Consider the following 19,916-nt stretch of genomic DNA (forward strand, 5'->3'; position numbering starts at 1 on the left):
ACTGGACATGAAACAACAGACTGCTTCCAAACTGGGAAAGGAGTGCGTCAAGGCTGTATATTGTCACCTGGCTTAAGTTAAATGCAGAGTACATCATGAGAAATGCTGGACTGTATGAAGCACAAGTAGAATCAAAACTGGTGGGAGAAATATCAGTAACCTCAGATACACAGATGACACCACCCTTGTGGCAGAAAGTGAAAAACTAAAGAGGTTCTTGATGAAAGTAAAAGAGGAAACTGAAAAAGTTGGCTTAAAACTCAACATTCAGAAAACTTAAGATCATGGCATCTGGTCCCACCATTTCATGGCAAATAGATGGGGAAGCAGTGACAGACTTTAATTTTGGGGGCTCCAAAATCACTGCAGATGGTTAACTGCAACCATGAAATTAAAAGACGCTTAGTCCTTGGAAGAAAAGCTATGACCAACCTAGATAGCTTATTAAAAAGAAGAGACATTACTTTACCAACAAAGGTCCGTCTAGTCAAAGCTATGGTTTTCCCAGTGGTCATGTATGGATGTGAGAGTTGGACTATAAAGAAAACTTAGCACCAAAGAATTGATGCTTTTGAACGGTGGTGTTGGAGAAGACTCTTGAGAGTCCCTTGGACTTCGAGGAGATCCAACCAGTCCATCCTAAAGGAGATCAGTCCTAATATTCAATGGAAGGACTGATGCTGAAGCTGAAACTCCAATACTTTGGCCACCTGATGCTAAGAACTGACTCATTCGAAAAGACCCTGATGCTGGGAAAGATTGAGGGTGGGAGGAGAAGGGGACGACAGAGGATGAGATGGTTGGATGGCATCACCAACTCAATGGACATGAGTCTGAGTAAACTCCAGAAGTTGGTGATGGACAGGGAGGCCTGGCGTGCTGCAGTCCATAAGGTCACAAAGAGTCAGACACAACTGTGCAGCTGAACTGAACTGAACCTCCTTACTGTCGCCTGTAAGCCCTTCTCCATCTGCCCCTCATCAACACCACTGCCTGGCTGCCCTCCTTACACAGCACTGTCTAGATCCTACGCTGCATCCCAGCCCGTAAGGCCTGCCTTCTCTTCATTCCAGCGCCTCAGGACACTTGCACTTCGTGCCTTTGACCTGGACTTCTATCCTCAGATTTTCACAGAGCTGGCTCCTTTTTGTTCTTTCCTGGCAAGAGAGGTCTTTCCTGACCACCCTACATAAAAAGGGCCTCGTGCCCACTACCACAATTTTATTTTTGTTATAATACAAAGGCAAAGTGAAAGTGAAGTTGCTCCGTCATGTCCGACTCTTTGCGGCCCCATGGACTGTAGCCTACCAGGCTCCTCTGTCCATGGAATTCTCCAGGCAAGAATACTGAAGTGGGTTGCCATTCCCTTCTCCATGGGATCTTCCCAAGCCAGGGATCAAAGCCTGGTCTCCAGCATTGCAGGCATACGCTTTACCATCTGAGCTACCAGGGAAGCCAAACATGAACTCCTTTGAGGAGGATAGACAAAGGAGTCTAAAATTTTGCTATCCGTTTTTAAATTTACTGTCTGCCTTAACAAAGCTGGAAGTGTCTGATTCACATCTACGTACTTCCAGGACACAGACTGTGCTCAAACATCTGTTAAGCAAATTAATTACACTTCTAAAATTCATCTTGCCAAAAAAAAAAAGGTAAATAAATTCCATCCTCACGAACCCCAATTCAAACAGTTTTAAAATCTGCAGACCAGTTTACATACAAATCTATACTTGATTACAACTTAAAATATAGAAACTCTATACTGACTATTCGATTGCTTAAGAAACTGAAGAAATGGAGGAAAAATTAAACAGGTTTCACTGAAATACATTGAAATCAAAAATGGAATTGGTAACTTGTAACCTACTCTCCCCAGCCTTGCTTCATAATGTCAATCTGCTGGCTGCCTCTCCTCTTCTATAAACTCAGCAACTGAGATTCTCCAAAGCACTGAAAGGCTGCAATGCAGTGGCAGTCTCCTCACCCTCCACTGGCCCCAATTTTCATGCTCCGCAGACTCCTCTGCTACTTCCTCAAAGCTCTACAGATCCAGAATTTTCAACAGCTTAATCAGCAGCAAATAGACTGCTGGAAACAGTTTTTTTCCGGGAATTGATAATTTGCTATCTCAAATGCAATAGGATTTCTGTATCTCTTTGTTCATTGAGAAATAAAATATTTCATACAGAGGCTGGGATTTATTCTGTAAGAATAAATATTCTTAATATTGATCTGAGAAGTCTAGACAAATCCACAGCTACACATTGTAAAGTCAGAGATACAAAAAATAAAGGAAGAAGAAAATGGCAATAATTTTGAAGTACTGAATAATTCTGGTACAAAGAAAAAGTAACTTTTCTGAAATATGCACTTCCAAAGTTACTCCTTGCTTTTAAACAATCAGTTCTAATTTCACAGAATCACAAAGATACCACAGAGTCCTGAATAGTTTTTAATTAGTTTTATACAAAATGCAATTAAATAAATAAGACAAATAAAAGATTATAATAGGGATCAGTTGTAAACACTGTATTTTTAAAATTTCCTATATAACGTGGTATTGAGAGACAGGTCAGGTCATGTTGAAAACATCAGTATGTAGGCCACCGAAAAACATAAAAAATCAGCTATGGACCGTATTTCTTTTTCAATCAACTAATGACTAAAAAAAAAAATCAACCCTGATACTTTTATAATTCAAAGAAAAGCACATATACAATAAATAAAATAATCTCAAAGTATGTTTTACCTTGATGTGAAAATCATGACCATCAGAGAAAACAATGGGAAAAACAAAGAGAAAAAAGTGATTCAATGACAAACAAGGAGAAAAAAGAGATAAGCTCCCAGACAAACTCTCAATCTTCCTCCTTCCTCTACCACATACACACACAGACAGGCAAGAATAAAAATAAAAGTAAATTATTTTCATGAGACAAGACCCCACTCTTTTTATCATCAGGATAATGCACCTGAAAACATGTGTGCTATGTTGCATACATTTGCAGCAATGGACATAAAAACGAAACCATCTTTGGATGAGGTCATAGAGTCAATGGACAGTCAGGGACTTCCTGGTCCTGTTCTATATACTTTATATAATTGTACATTTCTTCCAACAGACTCAGAGGGCTTTAGTTCATTTATGTCAGATTCATGTAATGTTTAAGTAATTATAATATGTATATATACACATCTGGTCCTATCACTTCATGGGAAATAGATGGGGAAACAGTATCAGACTTTATTTTGGGGGACTCCAAAATCACTGCAGATGGTGACTGCAGCCTTGAAATTAAAAGACGCTTACTCCTTGGAAGGAAAGTTATGACCAACCTAGACAGCATATTAAAAAACAGAGACATTACTTTGCCAACAAAGGTCCATCTAGTCAAGGCTATGATTTTTCCAGTGGTCATGTACGGATGTGAGAGTTGGACTGTGAAGAAAGCTGAGCACTGAAGAATTGATGCTTTTGAACTGTGGTGTTGGAGAAGACTCTTGAGAGTCCCTTGGACTGCAAGGAAATCCAACCAGTCCATCCTAAAGGAGAGCAGTCTTGGGTGTTCACTGGAAGGACTGACGCTGAACCTGAAACTCCAATACTTTGGCCACCTCATGCGAAGAGTTGACTCATTGGAAAAGACCCTAATGCTGGGAGGGATTGGGAACAGGAGGAGAAGGGGACAATAGAGGATGAGGTGTCTGGATGGCATTACCAACTCAATGGACATGAGTTTGGGTAAACTCTGGGAGTTGGTGATGGACAGAGAGACCTGGCGTGCTGCAATTCATGGCGTTGCAAAGAGTTGGACACGACTGAGCGAATGAACTGAACTGATATATACACACAAAATAGGGATGACAAAAAATATATATAAATAATGTAACATTTAAAAACCACTGAGTGGCTCTGACAGGGGAGCTTAAATAAATGCATAAACTAAACAGCAAAAGCATCACAATGACTTCTCAAATACTAGATAAGATGGATACCTTAAAAAGTGAATTACCAGCAGACAAAAGCCAATGTAGGGGCTGTGGGTTTGATCCCTGGGTCAGAAAGACCCCCTGGTGGAGGCAAAGGAGAATCCCATGGACAGAGGAACCTACTGGGCTAAGTCCATGGGGTCGCACAGAGTCAGACACTACTGAAGCACCACACACACACACACACACACAGAGTCAGACACTACTGAAGCACCACACACACACACACACACGCCTCAGTTCTAAAAGCATTATATCTAAATACGAATATACAAGAGACTACAAGAGCAACCAATTATGTGCTATCTAACAGAATTTCTACTGTTATATAATAAAATATAATCAAATGAAGAAATATTAGAAGTTCTATATGACCCATTACAAATGTCAAAAGCAATCTTACCGGAGCGCAGAGTAGACACCCAAAGAGAGAAATGAGTAATCGGGATCGTAGTACAAATACACAGATGACACACAGAATGGAAGAACGTCAATCACCCCCACAGCAATGATCTTCCCATCAAGCCAGTACTGCTGGTGAAAGGAGCCATAACCACAGTCTGGTCCACTAGGGGAATTCTCTGTCTGTGAAAAAGTAGACATAGAAACAGCTTGTCACTTTTATCTTTATATTAAAAAATATTAATAATTAACTTTTTCTATTTGTATTTTACTCAGCTGAGTAACTCCTAAAATTTCTTCTTTTTTGCCACTATCTTCTGACTCTCAGAAGAGTCATATCCTGCAAAACTTTTTAGTTGTAGAAACACTGATGTAACAAAACAACAGAGAACGATCAAGTTAACATTTTTTTCAACTTATTTTTTTCTGTTCCATGCAAAAGCTGGGAAAGAAATGATGAATGAGAGAAAGATGGATAACATAAAAGTGAGGGCTAAGTGCGAACAGGAGAACTATCCTCAGCTGCCAGCCAGGCCTGGTCTGTGACCACTCTTGCGTTCATAAGGCATATGAGCTCATAATATTTTCTAGGTACAAGTTCCTGCATAAGCACAAAGAGCTATGACATTTCTCCCTATAAGCCAAAGGATAGTGAAAGTTATCCCCTTACCATTATTTTAATGTACCTATAATCCCACAGAAGAAAATGTCACAAATTTTTCTAGAGATTGCAAAATATAACTATTTTCTGTAAATAATTTATGACATTTCTCATTTTAAAATTCAACATGAATTTAAATGTAACTGTTATTAAATGAAAACCATACAGTGAAAATTATGGAGCACCACAGGAAAATGCTTTGTCAGAAACTGAATGATGTTAGAAATGAACAATTTGTGAACAAATATATTAATAAGAAAACTTGTGTAACATATTCACACACTCAAAGTCACAGAGACTGTATATGGAAAAAGGCTAGAAGGGAATGAAGGAGAATGAAAAAAGCAGGTTTGTTAACAATAAAACCAGAAAAAGACATTACAAGACAGGAAAACTACATAACAGTATCTCATAAACACAGAAGGAAAAATCTTCACAAAATATTAGCAAATCAAACCCAACAATGTATATAAAGAATTACACACTATGACAGAGTAGGATTAACCCCAGATATGCAAGGTTGGTTCAAATATTAGAGAATTTAAAAAAGAAAAGCAATTAATGTAATCCAACCATCAAAATAGGCTAAAAGAAAAGTATGATCATATTGATTGATAGAGAAAACACATCTGACAAAATCCAACACCCACTCATGACTAAAAGTTCTCAGCAAACTATGAATACAGAAACTTCATCAACTCTGTAAAGAACATATACAAAAAAATCTACAGCTAACATCATACTCAATTGTAAGAAACTGGACCATCTCCCCCTAAAACGGGGAACAAGACAATGATATCCGCCTTCATTACTTCTATTCAACATCATACGGGATATCTTAGTCAGTGTAATAATATGAGAAAAGGAAATAAAAGATATTCATACTCACTGAAAAGGAAAAAAAAAGCTGTTTCACAAATGGCATGACATACTATGTAGAGAATTTCAAAAAATCAACAACAAAAACTGAAACTAATAAGCAATTACAAGCAGATTACAGGACACAAGGTTGATATGCAAGGCAACTGCTCCCCTATATACAAGCAGTGACTGAAATTTGAAATTAAAAACACAACACCGTTTACAAAACGACCAAGAAAACTTACACACCTAAGTATAAATCTAACAATGTATTCAGAATCCATATGCAAAACACTACAAAACTATGACAAAAGGAATCAAAAAAGACATAAACAAATGGAAAATATTATATGTTCATTCTGACTGAGATGTCCATTCTTCCCAAGTCAAGTCTTCAGACTGAATGCAATTTCAATCAAAACCCCAGCAACTTATTTTGTGAATACTGGCAAATTAATTCTAATGCTTATCTGGAAAGGAAAAAGAGTCAGAATACCAACACAATACTGAAGAACAACAAAGTCGGAAGACTGAAACCACTTGACATCAAGACTTACTATAAAGCCACAATAATCAAGCTTGTGTGATACTGGTGAGAACAAATGAAACAACAGAACAGAATACAAAATCCACATAAATATAGTCAACTGCCCCCTGGCAAAGAAGCAAAGATAATTCAAGAGAGAAAGATCGGTCTGTACAACAAAAGGTACTGCACCAACTGGACAACCGGAGGCAAAAAAAAAAAAAAGCAGTATCTAGTCACATACCTCACACCTTTCAAAAAAACTAACTCACAATGGATCACAGACTACGTAAAATGTGAAACTTCTAGGTGATAACGTAGGTGAAAATCTAGGAGACCCGGGGTATGGTGATGAGTTTTTAGATAAAACACCAAAAAGCACAATCCATGAAGGAAATAAATGTCAAGGTGGAAATCACTAAAATTAAAAACCTCGAGTCTGTGAAATACATTGTTATGAGAATAAAAAGGCAAGCCACTGACTGGAGAAAATCTTGCAAAATATCTCCGGGTCTCCCGCATTCCAGGCAGATGCTTTAACCTCTGAGCCACCAGGGAAGCCCCCAAAAGTACTAGTATTCAAAAAATAAAAATAAAAAAGGCACTCTTAAAATTCACCAATGAGAAAACAACCCAATTAAAAATCAGGCAAAGTATCTAGTGAGACACTTCACCAATGATGTACAGATGCCAAACATGAATACAAAAAGATAGTCAAAAAATAAAAAGATGCTCAATATCATTTGTTGTTAGGAAACTGAAACTTTTTTTAAAAAACAGAGTATTACATAGCTATTAGAATAGCTGAAATCCAATAACCTGAATATCAAATGCTGGTGAGAATGCAGAGTAACAGAATTCTCATTCACTAAAGGTGGGAATGCAAAATGGTACAGACACTTTGATACAGACACTGGACATCCAGATGCAAAAAAAAGCAATATCTAGTCACAGGCCTTACATCTTTCAAAAAAAATTAACTCACAATGGATCACAGACTATGCAAAATGCAAAACTTCTAGATGATAACATGTTTGGTGGCCAAATGCACAAAATGGAGAAACGTTAAGTATTTATTGCTAAGTGAATGAAATCAGTGTGAAAATGCGACAGATTATACGATTTCAATTACATTCTATAAAAGGCAAAACTGTTGAGAATGTAAAAGATCAGTGGTTGCCAAGAAATTGGGGGTGTGGGGAAGGATGAACAGATGTAGTACCGGGGACTTACAGGATGAAACTGTTCTATATAATAGTGTAGTAGCACAAACATGACATTATGCACTTGTCAAAACTCAACAGAATTTTACAACACGAAGGTTGAGCTTTAATATAAGCAAATTAAATGGCTGATTCACTTTGCTATACAGCAGAAACTGTCCATGAGTCCATCCTGATATAAATGATTGAATACACTAATACATGAGGAGGAAGACACCAATCTCCCATGCAGAATTGCAAAGAGCTTATGTAGATACTCTGCCTAAAGTGAGGGAAGCATAATTCACTACTATGTCAGTGGGGGCTGCACACAGTGACTTCCTTCAGAAAAGCACAGTTTGGGAAAGGGGTGGGAGAGTAACTGTGCAAATAAGAGAACATCCACCATGGTGCTAGCAACATCAGTGATTTCTAAAACTTCCAGTGCTGTACTTAAAATGATGCTTGGACAGTGAACACATCTTTAACCTTTTAAGAGCTTCTACCAACTATAATAATAAATGTCAAACCCTGGTTTTAGCATTCGCTGTCACATATGGCATCGCTCTTTTAAAAAATCATTACTATTTCTCTAGAAACAGATACAGGTCGAAGAGCAGAAGAGATAAGCAAACAAAAGTATTATACAAAAGGAAAACAGAAAGGATATTAACCTATTTTATCTGCAACATCTGAATTAATGCCAATCCTCTAAATTGTTAATAGACTTGAGGCCTAATCACCTGTCTTAGAAAATAGAATGTTCCAACTATGTAATAAAAAATAAACTCTTACATATCATAGCATTTTATGAAAACCATCTTTTAACTATAAGCCCCAAGGCTCACAGGAATGAACTCTCTGTCTTTAGAAACACTCGGGCAGGAGAGCAACCAGTGCAGCGACACAGACAGGAACAAACTGTCAGCTCATGATGGGGAAGGTGGGGAGCCTGCCCAACGTGAGAAAGCCTTCAAGGCAAAGCTAACTGGATGGACTCTGAAGTGAGTCTAAATCCTTCCATGAGTTCAGTTTAGTGTGTCATTCCAGGGCTCATTAAATGAAATGAGTGTGTTCATTCATTCATTTAAAAACATATTTATTAAGGACATAGTAAGTACGGACTCAATAAGCACATTCTCAATAAATAAATAATCGATATATGCTGTTAGCCCTAAACATGAATAAGCCCCGCTATATGTTGTTCTAGCCTGAAAATTTTTTTTTCAAACTGCAATTACCTTCTCAGTTTCTAAAGTTCATCACTTCTCTCATCTCGTGGATCTCCTACTGGTTCATTCTTCTATGAGTCCAGTCGTGACCAAGTTGTCCTACCACCGGCATTATTCCCACCTCTCAGTTCCACGTTGAGAATTAGGTATCTTCCCTATCTGCAAAGCACTGCATATAGATAGGGGTTGTTTTATAATTACTTAGCAAAAAACTACCTACTCTGACTCCCATCACATCACCTGAGGAAACCGGAAATCCAGGAGTCAACTAACAAATAAACTGGTCATAAAACCACAGAGTTATTAAATGACACACAAACTGGCCTCTGAGCCCCTAAGTCAATGCTAAAAAAGAAAACCAGCTATTTTTAAATGCTTTTAAATAAGCTCACTTCTCAAATATCCTTCATCTATCCAAGCTGGCATCTGGTCCCATCACTTCATGGGAAATAGATGGGCAAACAGTGGAAACAGTGTCAGACTTTATTTTTTTGGGCTCCAAAATCACTGCAGATGGTGATTGCAGCCATGAAATTAAAAGATGCTTACTCCTTGGAAGAAAAGTTATGACCAACCTAGATAGTATATTCAAAAGCAGAGACATTACTTTGCCAACTAAAGTCTGTCTAGTCCAGGCTATGGTTTTTCCTGTGGTCATGTATGGATGTGAGAGTTGGACTGTGAAGAAGGCTGAGCACCGAAGAATTGATGCTTTTGAACTGTGGTGTTGGAGAAGACTCTTGAGAGTCCCTTGGACTGCAAGGAAATCCAACCAGTCCATTCTGAAGGAGATCAACCCTGGGATTTCTTTGGAAGGAATGATGCTGAAGCTGAAACTCCAACACTTCGGCCACTTCATGCAAAGAGTTGACTCATTGGAAAAGACTCTGATGCTGGGAGGGATTGGGGGCAGGAGAAGGGGACGGCCGAGGATGAGATGGCTGGATGGCATCACGGACTCAAAGGATGTGAGTCTGAGTGAACTCCGGGAGTTGGTGATGGACAGGGAGGCCTGGCGTACTGCGATTCATGGGGTCGAAAAGAGTCAGACACGACTGAGCGACTGAACTGAACTGATCCAAGCTGGTAAACAATGCAGCATGAAATACAAAGTGCTTCAATGCAGGGTTAAAAAAAATTTTTTTTTTCTTAAAATCTGCTTTGCTGTACTCCTTTTCTTTCCATAATGCTTTCTGACAATTAAAACATGAGTGATTTCCTTTTCTCCTCGTGGGGTCTTCACTGACCTAATTTTAAAAAACAGATTTCAAAAACGGAACACACTCCAAGTAAAGACAGATACGAAGCTATTTTTCTAAAACTATATCTGAGACCTCAGCACTACTGTTAACAATGATCTACTAGTCTCAACTTGCTAAGTTAATCAATACTTTCAAGCTTTTCAACAAGTACTTGGCAGCTGAAAAAATGGATTGGAAGTGAACCTGAAATATCGATTCCCTCAGCCCTCTTTGCAGCTGGAACAGCCAGAGACCCCAGATCACTCACTTCTGGCTGGGGAAGTCTGAAAAATAGCAGTGTCCAACACCATATACTGAGCTGATCTAACTAACATACTTGATTTCTGTCTGTGCACATACATGTGCTGAATCAGCTACTTTTAAACACTTTTAAATAAACTTGCTTCTCAAATATGCCTCATTTATCCAGGTCAGTAAACAAAGCAGCATGAAAAACAAAATGTTCCAATGCATGGTTAAAGAAAAAATTTTTTTAATCTGCTTTGCTCTACTCCTTCTATTATTCCACTTGAAATAAAACCGCCGTAATAGAACCTCTTCCCCTCAAACACAACCCCTTAATTCAAATTAATTAATACTTTAAAACATGGAAAGCGCACAAAGAGTTTGAGGGACAGAGTGAAGGAGGTAATAACAGAAAGAACAATACTTAGATCTGTGAAATCAGAAATCGGCAGAACGCTTGGACTTGATCTCCAATCTTTCAACAATATCCTTAAACCCCAGACTCACTGAACTTGATCAAGCCACAGGCTTCACCATGCTGTGACTTGGACACTTATTGATTACAACTTTGTTAATAAGCTGAGTTCAGTTCAGTTGCTCAGTCGTGTTCGACTCTTTGTGACCCCATGGACTGCAGCATGCCAGGCCACCCTGTCCATCACCAACTCCCAGATTTCACTCAAACTCATGTCCATTGAGTCCATGATGCCATCCAGCCATCTCATCCTCTGTCGTCCCCTTCTTCTGCCCTCAATCTTTTCTAGCATCACGGTCTTTTCAAATGAATCAGCCCTTCACATCAGGTGGCCAAAGTATTGGAGTTTCAGGTTCAGCATCAGTCCTTCCAATAAACACCCAGGACTGATCGCCTTCAGGATGGACTGGTTGGATCTCCTTGCAATTCAAGGGATTCTCAAGAGTCTTCTCCAACATCACAGTTCAAAAGCATCAATTCTTCGGTGCTCAGCTTTCTTCACAGTCCAATTCTCACATCCATACATGACCACAGGAAAAACCATAGCCTTGACTAGATGGACCTTTATTGGCAAAGTAATGTCTCTGCTTTTTAATATGTTGTCTAGATTGGTCATAACTTTCCCTCCAAGGAGCAAGCGTCTTTTAATTTCAAGGCTGCAATCACCATCTGCAGTGATTTTGGAGCCCAAAAAATAAAGTCTGACACTGTTTCCCCATCTATTTCCCATGAAGTGATGGGACTGGATGCCATGATCTTCGTTTTCTGAATGTTGAGCTTTAAGCCAACTTTGTCACTCTCCTGTTTCACTTTCATCAAGAGGCTCTTTAGTTCCTCTTCACTCTCTGCCATAAGGGTGGTGTCATCTGCATATCTGAGGTTATTGATATTTCTCCTAGCAATCTTGATTCCAGCTTGTGTTTCTTCCAGTCCAGTGTTTCTCATGATGTACTCTGCATATAAATTAAATAAGCAGGGTGACAATATACAGCCATGACGTACTCCTTTTCCTATTTGGAACCAGTCTATTGTTCCATGTCCAGTTCTAAGCTGTTGCTTCCTGACCTGCATATAGGTTTCTCAGGAGGCAGGTCAGGTGGTCTGGTATTCCTGTCTCTTTCAGAATTTTGCACAGTTTGTTGTGATCCACACAGTCAAAGGTTTTGGCACAATCAATAAAGCAGAAATAGATGTTCTTCTGGAACTCTCTTGCTTTTTTGATGATCCAGTGGATGTTGGAAATTTAATCTCTGGTTGCTCTGCCTTTTCTAAAACCAGCTTGAACATCTGGAAGTTCACAGTTCACATATTGCTGAAGTCTGGCTTGGAGAATTTTGAGCATTACTTTGCTAGCGTGTGAGATGGGTGCAATTGTGCACTCCTGACCTTGGACATAGGATATCTCCTCTCGGCTGCTCCTGCGCCACACTGTGCAGCCGTGTTAATGAGTAGCAACTAGAAATCATCTTTATTGTAAATTTAAACCATCAGCTAACATAGATTTGTCACCTTTACCTTCACTAGGTTACAAAGAGCCAAATCATTCTGTCCCTTCCATTAACTCCCCAAGGGGTTCAGTCCCCCAGTATTAGATAGGCCTCCCAAGTCACTGACTGGTCTCTACTGAGTGTTTTGAGAATTCTACTTCAATTCTTGGGATCTCTGCATTTCTTTAATCCCTTACTTAGTTAAGGCATTTTAATGGTTAATACTCTTGAAAACCCAGCAGATGAGATAATGGCAGATCGTGCAGGAAAACACACTATTTGGGAAAGGGAACGTAACGGCGGTGCTGCCTCAATGAAACAGCATCATGAACTCAGCAACGCACAAACTTCTCAGCCTCAAAGAGAACTTTTACTTATTGAACTGTGTCTGTATACACTTACTGTATTAAATACAAAGACTAAAATATGTTCCAAAAATATGTTCCTATTAATTCACTTAAAACAACAATAAATCAAATACATGTTAATTAAACATACTTTAAGAATTACTGTATTTTCCAAAACCAAAAAAAGTCTAGTTAGGGGAATGGCACCATTCAACACTTCCGCACAGCCTGTGCAGATGCCTGTGTGCTCAGTCACGTCCAGGTCTTCGCAACCCCCTGGACTGTAGCCCAGCAGGCTCCTCTGTTCATGGGATTCTCCAAGAGTACTGGAGTGGGTTGCCATTTCCTCCTCCAGGGGATCTTCCTGACCCAGGGACCAAACCCACACCTCTTGCACTGGCAGGCAGATTCTTCGCCACCGAGCCACCAGGGAAGTCCCCATTCATACTTTTCAAATGCAGATGGAGAAGGAGTCTATAAACTGTAGACTGCAAACAGAAAGGAAGCAGGCCATAGTGACTGACTCCGGGATTCATAATCAAGATACCTGAATTTGAGCCCTAACTCCCCGCACTGTACAATTTCTGGCTATTTTATCTTAGCAAGACAATAACTTCTTTTAAAAGTATCCATTTCTGCATTATAAAACAGGAATACTACTAGGCACCTTCAAAGGTAGCTGTGAGAAATAAATGACAAGGCACAAACACTCTGCAGGCTGAGCAAATTTAAGTACGTTTTGGTGTCAGCGTTAAGGGGTCTGAATGACACATCCTAAAAGATTGTGTCTAAGAAATTACATCAGTAACTCATTGAATAGCAAACTTATACAAGCTAACAGAACCTGTCTTCAATTTCCTTACAAACAGCTCAGTAATGTGATTAGCAATATGCAATAGTTTATCTTTCTCATGCTCCCAGTTTATCACAGTTTCAGATAAGTGAAAGAATAAGCAAAGTTATTTTTAGCAGTTCCTCAATTTCAAGAATTTAGCTGATAACAGGAAAAATACAACAATAAAGCTCACGGCTAGCTATACAAAAGAAAAAACACGACTTAAACGTTGGGGAGGATGGTATGGCTTCGGTGATTAATGAGCTATGCAGTACAATACCAAAGGTGCTCTGTAGGAACGACATCAATATTAATGGGCAAACTCAGGCTTTCAGCTAAATGGTTCCCAAAATGCATGTATATTTACGCTGATAAAGTACACCTGTCTCCTTACCCACCTGCTTCGATGTGCCTCAGTTATGTTTAAAACAGACACTGTTACAACTTAAAGAAACAGGCAAATGAGAAGTCATACTCATGTGCACTAGAAACAGCACTGGGAGGACTGACTCAGGGGTTCAAAGACTGGAAGAGCAGACGTCTTCAGGTGCTACGCAAGGCAGGACCTGGGTTCTCCTCCCTGCCAAAGCATCCAAAAGTAACACTGCAACCACACCTGTTCACATACAGATCTGTGATTTGCCAACTGATGTCCTGAACTTTTTAAACAACAGTTTACTGAGGCTTCCCAAGGTAAGCATATTAAGCACCTGATTAAAAGTGCACTGCTTGAAAATAACAGTAATGCTGAAGAAGCTGAAGTTGAACGGTTCTATGAAAACCTACAAGACCTTTTAGAACTAACACCCAAAAAAGATGTCCTTTTCATTATAGGGGACAGGAATGCAAAAGTAGGAAGTCAAGAAATACCTGGAGTAACTGGCAAATTTGGCCTTGGAGTACACAATGAAGCAGGGCAAAGGCTAACAGAGTTTTGCCAAGAGAACGTACTGGTCATAGCAAACACCCTCTTCCAACAACACAAGAGACAACTCTACACATGGACATCACCAGATGGACAACACTGAAATCAGGCTGATTATATTCTTTGTAGCCAAAGATGGAGAAGCTCTATACAGTCAACCAAAACAAGACCAGGAGGTGACTGTGGCTCAGATCATAAACTCTTTATTGCCAAACTCAGATTTAAATTAAAGAAACTAGGGAAATCCACTAGACCAATCAGGTATGGTCTAAATCCCTAAATCAAATCCCTTATGATTATACAGTGGAACTGAGAAATAGATTTAAGGGACTAGATCTGATAGAGTGCCTGATGAACTATGGACTGAGGTTCGTGACACTGTACAGAGACAGGGATCAAGACCATCCCCATGGAAAAGAAATGCAAAAAAGCAAAATGGCTGTCTGGGGAGGCCTTAAAAATAGCTGTGAAAAGAAGAGAAGCAAAAAGCAAAGAAGAAAAGGAAAGTCATTCCCATTTGAATGCAGAGTTCCAAAGAACAGCAAGGAGAGATAAGAGAGCCTTCCTCAGCGATCAATGCAAAGAAATAGAGGAAAGTAACAGAATGGTAAAGACTAGAATCTTCAAGAAAATTAGAGCTATCAAGGGAACATTTCTTGCAAAGATGGGCTCGATAAAGGACAGAAATGGTATGGACCTAACAGAAGCAGAAGATATTAAGAAGAGGTGGTAAGAATACACAGAAGAACTGTACAAGAAAGATCTTCATGACCAAGATAATCACGATGGTGTGATCACTCACCTAGAGCCAGACATCCTGGAATGTGAAGTCAGGTGGGCCTTAGAAAGCATCACTACGAACAAAGCTAGTGGAGGTGATGGAATTCCAGTTGAGCTGTTTCAAATCCTAAAAGATCATGCTGTGAAAGTCCGGCACTCAATATGCCAGCAAATTTGGAAAACTCAGCAGTGGCCACAGGACTGGAAAAAGTCAGTTTTCATTCCAGTCCCAAAGAAAGGCAATGCCAAGGAATGCTCAAACTACCACACAATTGCACTCATTTCACACGCTAGTAAAGTAATGCTCAAAATTCTCTAAGCCAGACTTTAGCAATATGTGAACCATGAACTTCCTGATGTTCAAGCTGGTTTTAGAAAAGGCAGAGGAACCAGAGATCAAATTGCCAACATCCGCTGGATCATCGAAAAAGCAAGAGAGTTCCAGAAAAACATCTATTTCTGCTTTATTGACTATGCCAAAGCCTTTGACTGTGTGGATCGCAAGAAACTGTGGAAAATTCTGAAAGAGATGGGAATACCAGACCACCTGACCTGCCTCCTGAGAAACCTATATGCAGGTCAGGAACCAACAGTTAGAACTGGACATAGAACAACAGATTGGTTCCAAATAGGAAAAGGAGTACCTCAAGGCTGTATATTGTCACCCTGCTTATTTAACTTATACGCAGAGTACACCATGAGAAATGCTGGACTGGAAGAAGCACAAGCTGGAATCAAGATTGCCGGGAGAAATATCAGTAACCTCAGATATGCAGATGACACCACCCTTATGGCAGAAAGTGAAGAGGAACTCAAAAGCCTCTTGATGAAAGTGAAAGAGGAGAGTGACAAAGTTGGCTTAGAGCTCAACATTCAGAAAACGAAGATCATGGCATCCAGTCCCATCACTTCATGGGAAATAAATGGGGAAACAGTGGAAACAGTGTCAGACTTTATTTTGGGGGGCTCCAAAATCACTGCAGATAGTGACTGCAGCCATGAAATTAAAAGACGCTTACTCCTTGAAAGAAAGTTATGACGAACTAGATAGCATATTCAAAAGCAGAGACATTACTTTGCCAACAAAGGTCCATCTAGTCAAGGCTATGGTTTTTCCAGTGGTCATGTATGGATGTGAGAGTTGGACTGTGAAGAAAACTGAGCACCAAAGAATTGATGCTTTGGAACTGTGGTGTTGGAGAAGACTCGAGAGTCCCCTGGACCGCAAGGAAATCCAACCAGTCCATTCTGAAGGAGATCAGTCCTGGGTGTTCATCGGAAGGACTGATACTGAAGCTGAAATTCCAATACTCTGGCCACCTCATGCGAAGAGCTGACTCACTAGAAAAGACCCTGATACTGGGAGGGATTGAGGGCAGGAGGAGAAGGGGATGACAGAGGATGAGATGGCTGGATGGCATCACCAACTCGATGGACATGAGTTTGAGTAGACTCCGGGTGTTGATGATGGACAAGGAGGCCTGGCGTGTTGTGATTCATGGGGTCGCAAAGAGTCGGACACGAATGAGCCACTGAACTGAACTGCTTGAAAATAACTTATTCCTACAACTGTTTTGTTTTTTGTTAACAGTTCAGGAAACACTACAAATAATCTTCAGATTCATTTTAAGAACAGAAACTCATGAAGATATTCAAATGGCCAAAAAGCACATGAAAAGATGTTCAATATCATTAATTATTAGAGAAATACAAATTAAAACTACAATGAGGTATCACCTCACATTGGTCAGAATGACCATCATCAAAAAAGTCTACCAAAAATAGAAAAATCTACAAACAATAAATGCTGGAGAGGATGTGAAGAAAAGGTAACCCTTCTATACTGTTGGCAGGAATGTAAACTAGTACAACCATTTACAGAGAACAGTACAGAGGTTCCTTAAGAAAACTAAAAATAGAGCTACCATATGATCCTGCAATCCCACTTCTGGGTATATACTCAGAGAAAACCAGTAATTTAGAGATATGTGCACCCCGAAGTTCACTGCTACACTATTTACAACAGCCAGGACGTGGAAGCAACTTTAATGTCCATCAACAGAGGAATGGATTAAAAAAAAATGCAGTACATGTACACAATGGAATATTACTCAGCCATAAAAAAAGAATGAAATAATTTCATTTTCAGCAACCTGGATGGCTCTAGAGACTGTCATACTGAGTGAAGTAAGTCAGAGAAAAATAAGCATCATTATATCACTTATATGTGGAATATTAAAAAAAATGTTTCAAATGAACTTATTTACAGAACAGAAATAGAGTCACAGATGTAGAAAAATGGTTACCTGGGAGAGGGATAAACTAGGAAACTGAGATATTTCAATAGAATTTAAAAAAAAAAAAAAAGAAACTTAAAGGTGTGCTAAACCAGTATGACGTCAAAATTTACATACTTTCTTAAAAAGACCCAAAAATGAAATTGGAAATAATATAGTCTATAAATAAGAAACTAAAAATAATAAATTTACCTTGGAAAATGCAAACAGCAGTACCCATGGTTAATACATCACACAGCTTTGCATAAGCAATTTCAAATTGAATGCAACCAATTCTTAATTTTCTGGAGACAATCAGTACACTATAGATGGCTACCAAAACTAACACACTTCTCACTTCATAGCTGTACTGTAAGTAGATATAATGACAGTCTACCTAGAGAAAAGACTCCAACCTTATTTCCAGTTAATCTCCAAACTATTTGAAATTAAGATATTTTAAGGGATAGTTCTGAGAAAGTATGTGGTGGCTGGACATGAAGTTCCCACCAAGGAACATTCCATTAGAACAGATCTGCTTTCAAAGAGTTTTTGTTCCCTGGGCAAAATCCCCCCTGCTGAAAAGACAACTATAGCCTTGAAATAGTTGGGAATATTATCAATAGTTAACCAATATTCCTTGTAATCTCCACCAGCAAAAAAAAAATTGTTTGCATTCTGAAGTTACCTTGCCTTTTTCTTAGCTGATTCTGACAGTTAACACAAATTAAACCTACTCTGATCCGATATTACATTAGACATCAATGTTTCACGTTCATGTGTGTGTGCTGTCATATCCAACTCTGTGTGACCCCATGGACTGTAGATCACCAGGCTCTCTGTCCATGGGATTCCAGCCAAGAATATTGGAGTGGGTTGCCATTTCCCCATTTCCTTCTCCAGGTGATCTTCCTGACCCAGGGATCAAACCCACATGTCCTGCTTGGCAGGCGGGTTCTTTACAACTGAGCCACCAAGGAAGCCATCAGTGTTTTATAGCCCATTTGATATTCTAGGAGCCAAATTTTTTTATATTAATCTTTCAAGTATGAAATTATCTTACGTACGTTTAACAAATAATGCTAACTCTATACAACTTAGCAACTGAAGAACAACTCTGTAACAGGGCTGCACCAAAAACTTTAGTCTATGCAAGCTTATTCTAAGCTGATTATTTCCAATTATCACCTATATTTCAAGCCAAAGACAACCAAGTTTAAATGATCCTTAAAAAAGAAATAGTTCATGTAACAGTATTTGTTATTCTACTTTAAGAAACATTTTCTCTGTTCACAAAGGAAATATATAAAAGTAAATTTTACTAATATAAATGACATCATTTTTATAGCCTGCAGATTAGAAAGAACTAATTCAGTCTTCCTATTCACACAACTCTCTTAGGATATACTACACTACTTTATGATAGGTGAGCATCTAAAGGCCTTAATTTTACCAGAATCCCTGAGTCAGTGAAGATTATCCATTCTTTAGAGAGAAACGTACTCTTTATATCATCTACCTCAATTTCTGGTGGTAATCTCAATAAAAAATACTCAGTAGCATCTAACCTAAAAACTTTATTCAGCACATATTAAATAAGACCATGACATTGATAGCATAACAACTTCTATTCACTTCTAAACTGGGGAGAATGAGCCAGATTAAAATAAAATCATAAAATAAAATAATCATGGTAATTCATATAAAGAACTATTATGCAGCAATTTAAGAATATGTTTAGTGAGATTTTTAATAACATTATCAACATTTCTCCAAATTAAGTAAAAAAAAAAAAAACATAAAATGAGATATGATCCCAAGCACATGAAAAATTTCTGTAGGACACACACAAAAACTTTTAAAGATGGGGAAAATATCTGATATTGTCAGTAGAGAGTTTAAGTGATTTTTTTCTTATTCTTTTATCATCTATATTTTTAAAAGTCTTATTTTTAATAACATATATTAATATAGAATCAAAAAAGTTTTAAAAATCCAAGGTTGAAGAATTACCAGCAAGTGTTAAATAGGTGGTTAATAGGGGATTATTGAGATTACCACCAGAAATTGAGGTAGATGATATAAAGGTGAAATTTGACAAAGGTCAAAGAAATTACTGGGTGTTCTTTCACTGCGGTTCTGGGCTTGACTGTCTATTAATTATTTTTCAATTTGGTTGGAGTACAGGTTAACTTACAGACTTCTGTCTAGTGGAACAAATAATCCAAAAGTTTACCATTTAATGCCTTATAATACAATAACCAGTTGTATTTATCTAACTCAGCAATCTCATCTCAATCTTTTATTAAACTGTTTGCAGATATGTATCAGATATATATACATATAAATATATCAATATTTTCATAAATGCTCCTGGCATCAGTTCTAATGTCTTAAATGGTTCCTGCATTAATTAATGAGTCAAATTAA

The 19,916-nt window shown here is 38.5% G+C and overlaps 1 protein-coding gene across 4 annotated transcripts in view; it reads right to left on the reverse strand.

Annotated features, from left to right (window-relative positions):
- Positions 1-19,916, reverse strand: part of ATE1 (arginyltransferase 1) — a 165,213-nt gene that overhangs the window by 88,983 nt on the left and 56,314 nt on the right. For all 4 annotated transcript variants that reach the window (XM_040254903.1, XM_040254905.1, XM_040254906.1 and 1 more), the window contains exon 9: positions 4,394-4,575. In XM_040254903.1, the coding sequence (XP_040110837.1) occupies positions 4,394-4,575 (182 nt within the window). The remainder of the gene's footprint in view (positions 1-4,393; positions 4,576-19,916) is intronic.

Source organism: Oryx dammah, unplaced genomic scaffold (assembly GCF_014754425.2).
Source record: "Oryx dammah isolate SB20612 unplaced genomic scaffold, SCBI_Odam_1.1 HiC_scaffold_14, whole genome shotgun sequence".
Taxonomy (NCBI): Eukaryota; Metazoa; Chordata; class Mammalia; order Artiodactyla; family Bovidae; genus Oryx; species Oryx dammah.